This window comes from Bidens hawaiensis, unplaced genomic scaffold, assembly GCF_021521415.1.
Source record: "Bidens hawaiensis isolate Kalapana, Puna unplaced genomic scaffold, B.hawaiensis_p1.1 tig00060965_1, whole genome shotgun sequence".
Lineage (NCBI taxonomy): Eukaryota > Viridiplantae > Streptophyta > Magnoliopsida > Asterales > Asteraceae > Bidens > Bidens hawaiensis.
In genome coordinates this window covers 37577-43197 of record NW_027500970.1, presented here as the reverse complement: position 1 = coordinate 43197, position 5621 = coordinate 37577, and the positions used below count along the sequence as shown (strand labels likewise).

Genomic DNA, 5621 nt, shown 5'->3' with positions numbered 1-5621 from the left:
TATAATCCACACTACGTTATAACCCATTTGACAAAATGGTTTTGACCCATGAATAGCTAGAATGAATGGTATGAGAGATTAGGAATTAGGTAAAATATAGGCTTAACACCTAAGCTTCAACATTTTTTTTTGTTAGTATTGGAAGATAAAATTAAGAAAAGAATGCTAAAGATAAAGCTACCAATATTGTTTTCAACTATCATGATTCCACTTAAAAGAACTATTCGATCCCACTAGCACATAAACTTCATTAGCTCAACCACTAGAATAGGGAGAGCATTTCTAGGATTTCAATCTTCTTCATGAATATGTAGGCTATGTGTATGTTACGCGTTATTCTCCTTATCTTTTATCATTTGCGAAGTCTATGTCACCTCAGTTTTTCTTTTATCATTCAATATCATTACTCAACTCACATTATACCTAGTTCTCCATCATTCTACACCATTACATTTATGATTTAAAAACAAAAAAATAATAAAAAAATTTGTATTATTTTTTAAATATGATTTGAGTAGGAAGAAGAATGAGCTGAGTGAGGTGCTCATTTCCCTCATGTCACTAGTGAACCCGGGGGGGGGGGGGGGGGGGGGGGATCTCATTAACGCCACAACATCCCAATGATACCAAAAATTCCACAAACGCCACAACATCCCAATGATACCAAAAATTCCACACCGAATGGCCTTGTAGCAGTCAAATTCAAGATTTACCTCACTCAAAACTGAATTTTCTTCCCATTTAATCAATACCACTATCTATGAAGTAGAATTTATCTAAAATAAACCAAACATTTTTTTTAAATCATGCAAAGTATAATCAACAAATATCCAAAGATTGATTACCAAAAACATAAAATCAATTTTTTTAAAAACCCTTCACTTTTCAAGTAATCCTTTTTCCCCTTCACTTTTCAAGTAATCCTTTTTCATGTAATCCTGTTATTTGGTTCGCTCTTTCTAGCCAAAAATGTTTTAAGCTAATACATCATTACTGTTAAAAAAATGTTATAAAATTTATAAAGTAACATCATATATAAGTTCTACTTACCAAAAAAAAATTGCTTGCTTCTAATAAAGATTGGTTACACTATCTCCTTCGAAACACAAGCGACGTTCCATGTTTTTCTTACCAAAAGAGCTTGAAACAAGCTATGTTTTAAGTTTTCCTTACCAAAAATAGATGGATTTACAAAAAAAATGTTTGTTACTTTTAATAAAAAAAAAATCTTTTAAAGCTCAATATCTCAAGTAAATAACAAGATTCTCTACCACTGACACAATTGTTGAGAAGACAAGATTCTTCCCAAAAAGGCTGCTACACCAACCACTCCCACAAAGCACATTCATGTAAAACATCAAAAACCTCTTAACGTTGAAACAAACAAACAAAATCTAATAATCAAAGTCATAATTTATTATTAAGGGGGGGGGGGGGGGGGGGGGGGGGGGGTTGTTTTCAGTCTTTCATTAGTACAAAAGCAAAGACAACAAAGGTCAATTAAGTAAAAACTAACCTAGAGTCATTCTTTAAGCAACCACCACCACTATCTTCTTCCCCTGTTAGTTGAGTTGAGCAGATGATCTGTTAAAAAACCTGTTTCCTTTTTCTTATGTTCCAGATCATTAAGCTAGATACTAAGCTAGGTATTTCATGGGTCCTACTTCTTCTTTACAAAAGTCATTTCTACCCATATTTTCAACTAATTAAGATTATAACTGAAAAACTATAACAAGACGACGACCCAACCCGACGATCCCACTGGTGATTCTAATTAGCATTCTCGGTACCATTGACTTTCACCCATTCGTAACGTCCTGGTAGAGGCTTGTCGTTCACAGGGTCAAAGTTGTACCTGCAAAACATTTTGAAACAAATGATATTAGCTAAAAGAGAACCAGGAGATCCAAGTACACTGTTATTGCTGTGATACCATTTGGTAATGCAAAACAACACTTATTAATAAATTTCAAAAAATCAGCAATAAAGTGTTTGACGGTAAGCACAGCCAGACCCGTTCGACTTTGACCCGATAGAGTATATAATAATAGCTATCGTTATCGCGATAATGGCTTTTTATAATCATTATTAACACAAAAATATTGATAAAAGTTTTAAAAACCCGACTAAAAAGCATTTACTGGTCAACCCAGTCTAGCCCTTTAGACTTTGACCATGTAGAATATATAAGAAAGAATAATTATATTGTAATTGCAATAGTGTTATTTTATAACCATAATTAACGCAGTAAAAAAGAAAAAAGAAAAAAAGTTAATAATTTTTACAAATCGACTAAAAGTGTTTGCTGGTCAACCCTGTCCGAGCCGTTTGACTACGACCCATACAAAAAGATCCTCTGTTTCGACCCAAATATGCTTTTTGACCCGTTACCCAACCCACATGTAGGATTACGTAATCATATTGGACAAGTAAAGAATATATACTTTTCAATAAACAGTTCTTGCTGCTTCTTTTCTGGCTCGGTGAACATAGCATCCAGTTCAACTGTTAGCGGGATGACCCTCGGTGCAGAAGTTTGAACTCGGTAATTAGCATTATTAGAATAAGCCCGTTTTGTAGAGGAACCAGGAGTAGTTACAGAGTCAGGATCTCTAATCAGGTTGCTCGGTGTGGTCTCGGGAGTGCTCCTGTCACAACAACAATTAACACTGATTTAATTAGACCTAACAATAAATCAATAATTAACAAGTTGCAACAGCCACACCTAATTAGATAAAAGTAAAAGTGCACTTATAAGATAACTTAAAATAAGATTCTTGAAGGGTCCTACAAGTGTTAAATTATATACTAGAAATTATGATCCCAATATCAAATCACCAAACATAATTTTGCATGATTGATGTAATTCAAAGGTATCCAATGAAATGATGTCATTAAAGTGGTTAATTTGGTATTTATTTCAAGAAAGTCAAACAAACACAAAAGTCAAAGAGCATTCAAGAACCATGATCAAATTAAAAGACTAAATATGTAAATTCTATTTCAAGAACAAATATGAACAAGGGTTTAATAGTTTGTAATACAATAATTCGCATTTAGATATTAATATTCAAGATTTAAAAAGGATTAAGTAAACCCCATATATGAACAAGGGATTAATTAGTAATAAAAGTGGCATTTGAATATTGACAATCAAGATTAAAGAAAGATGATTTCTTTATATGAAAGTTGGAGCCTTTTTCAAAATTTGGGTAAAATATTGATTAGGCTGAGGGGTGTGGGGCTTCAACGGGGGCGCTAGAGCCCCTCCGCTCGCGCCTCCAGGCGCTAACACCACACCACCGGGGCGCTAATGGGGGCGCTAACGGGGCGCTAACGCGAAAAACAATGCAGGCGTGAGCTGGTTAGCGGGAGAAGAGAGAGAGGAGCACACCTTTTGAGGTATTTTGGACCGTTGGGAGCCGAAAAAAAACAAAAAAAAATATTTTTTCTATATAGGTTTACGGAAAAGAGCCGTTGAGCTCATATTAAATTAAAAAAAAATATTTTCTTAAACTATAAATATATACCTTTATAAAATATACTTAATTTCACAATTATACACCTTTCCTCCTAAAATCCTCTCAAAACTAACACAAAAAAAATGTCGTGGTACTCGTCTGATTCCGACTCCTCCGAAGAGGATGATTTGCTTCTTCATGTAGGGGGAGTTTTGACCGCAACCGTGGTGGATCTCTTGCAAAATCAAGCCCATCAACCTCGAGTCCCGAGAGTTAGAGCACCACCTCGTGATCGTGATCGATCGGGTGCTAACGATACTTTGATTAGGCATTATTTATTAATGTGTGTTTTTTTAATAATTTATGAGTTTTTTTAATAATACGTTGTTTGAATATATTTATAAAAAAATAAAAAAAAAATCGCTGGAGCCCCTGCTGGAGCCCCTCCACACCAGGGCCAGGGGCTCCAACAGGGGCTCCAACACCCCCCTTATCCAGTTTCTCTCTCTGCCACACGTCATAATATTATTGGTTGGAGCCCCCATTAAAGCCCCCACACCCCTCAGCCTTAAAAAAAGTTTTGATTGTTATTTTTATTGCAGAGTGAAACAACCAACGAGTGACAGTGGGCAGAAAAAGCCCTTTTGGAAGAAGCTTTTTCAAAGAAAGATGAATATACTCCTCAGACATCAGAATTCAGAAATGAAGAACCTCACTTTTATTAATGCAATCATTATTCATTTCAAAACAAAATTTATTCCAAACCAACTGACAGATCCAACATCCTCACCACTTTTAACCAAAAGGGGCATAATTTTGACCAAATCACTGGTTTCAAATAGGGAAAAAGATCAAATTAAAATCTTTTGGGTTAAGAAATTAATATGAAAAATAAAAATTCTTTTATGTTACAATCATTCATGTTAAGAAATTGATATGAAAAAAAGAATGATAAAAATTTAAACCAAATCACTAATCGCAAATTGGAAAAAGTTCAAATTATAATCTTTTAGGTTAAGAAATTAATATGAAAAAAAAAACCCCTTTCATGTTAAAATTTTTGTTAAAAAAATCATTTAGGTAAAAAATTGATACGAAAATATATATATATATATATATATATTTTGTTAAAAAATTAATACGCAAAAAAAACAATCTTTTTGGTTAAGAAATTAAAATGAAAACAAAATCCCAGAAAAAATAAGCCAAAAATTCAAAAAACCCCCAAAAATTGAATCAAAATTGGGGAAGAACACAAAAGAAATAAACCTAATTCAAAATTGAATCAATCAAAACAAAATCAACAAAAAATAATAACAATCCTCACCTTCCATTAGCTTCAATTTCCATCACGTTCTCCCCAAACGACCCATCGCCATCAATTCCCAAATCATCAGAAACCCTAATCGAACTCTCTTCACCAACACCCACCATTTTCCGACCCGACCCGGACGAATTTCCAGAATTACCCTTAACCCCAGCCGAGTTAACACCTTTGCCACAGCCCTTATTCGATTTGGCCGGAACCGGTTTCGGGTCAGCCGACTTAACGAGCCGGCGGCTTCGGAGCTGAATGTATGATCCGGTGGCTTGCCAAAGAGCCAAAGTCCTGGCGCGTGTACGGACACCGCCGTCGATCAAAGAAACCTGGTTGGTGGGTTTTGAGTTCCGGTTGATGTATTTGCCCATTTTTTTCTGGGTGTTAATATTTTGGTTATTTCTTGGTGGGTTTATGGCCGGAAGATCATCGCCGGCGGTGGCGACGGTTTACAGGTGAAAGAGAGAGAGAGAGAGAATTGAAGAAGAAAAGGCGAGAATTTGGGGAAAAAGATGATTCGATGGTTTTAACTATTTCAAGCTTAATTTATTGGGAATGGGACCATGGGGAGAATATGTATATATATAGGCAGAAATTTTAATCTGGAGGATATATGATAACTGGGTGACAGATTGACGGGTTGAATTTAAAACATCTGATATGGTTCGTGTTTTATTTAACCATTATGTGGTGTCTATGCGATTCATGGACGTTGAGATTTAACGAGATGCAATAGGGGTCGTGTAAGTTGATACGATTTGGCGGGTTGGATTTTCAAAATCTGATATGATACATGTTTTTTCTGTAACGGCTATGGGGTATATACGATTCATGTACGTTAA

The 5621-nt window shown here is 35.1% G+C and overlaps 1 protein-coding gene across 1 annotated transcript; it reads right to left on the bottom strand.

Annotated features, from left to right (window-relative positions):
* Positions 1-1770: 1770 nt before the first annotated feature.
* On the bottom strand, positions 1771-5393 carry LOC143603178 (cyclin-dependent kinase inhibitor 4-like). The gene is made up of 3 exons (XM_077080059.1): positions 4789-5393; positions 2445-2648; positions 1771-1855 (listed from the first exon to the last, which is right to left on the bottom strand). The coding sequence occupies exons 1-3, from the start codon at positions 5148-5150 to the stop codon at positions 1771-1773; spliced, it is 651 nt and encodes a 216-aa protein (XP_076936174.1). The 5' UTR covers positions 5151-5393.
* Between the last annotated feature and the right edge of the window lie 228 nt (positions 5394-5621).

Excerpts from the sequence above, each read along its gene's own strand:
- LOC143603178 (XM_077080059.1), bottom strand. The coding sequence starts at position 5,150 with ATGGGCAAATACATCAACCGGAACTCAAAACCCACCAACCAGGTTTCT. Across the intron at positions 2,649-4,788 it reads GAAATTGAAGCTAATGGAAG|GAGCACTCCCGAGACCACAC; the intron begins GTGAGGATTGTT and ends TTGTTGTGACAG. Across the intron at positions 1,856-2,444 it reads CAAGAACTGTTTATTGAAAA|GTACAACTTTGACCCTGTGA; the intron begins GTATATATTCTT and ends AATGTTTTGCAG.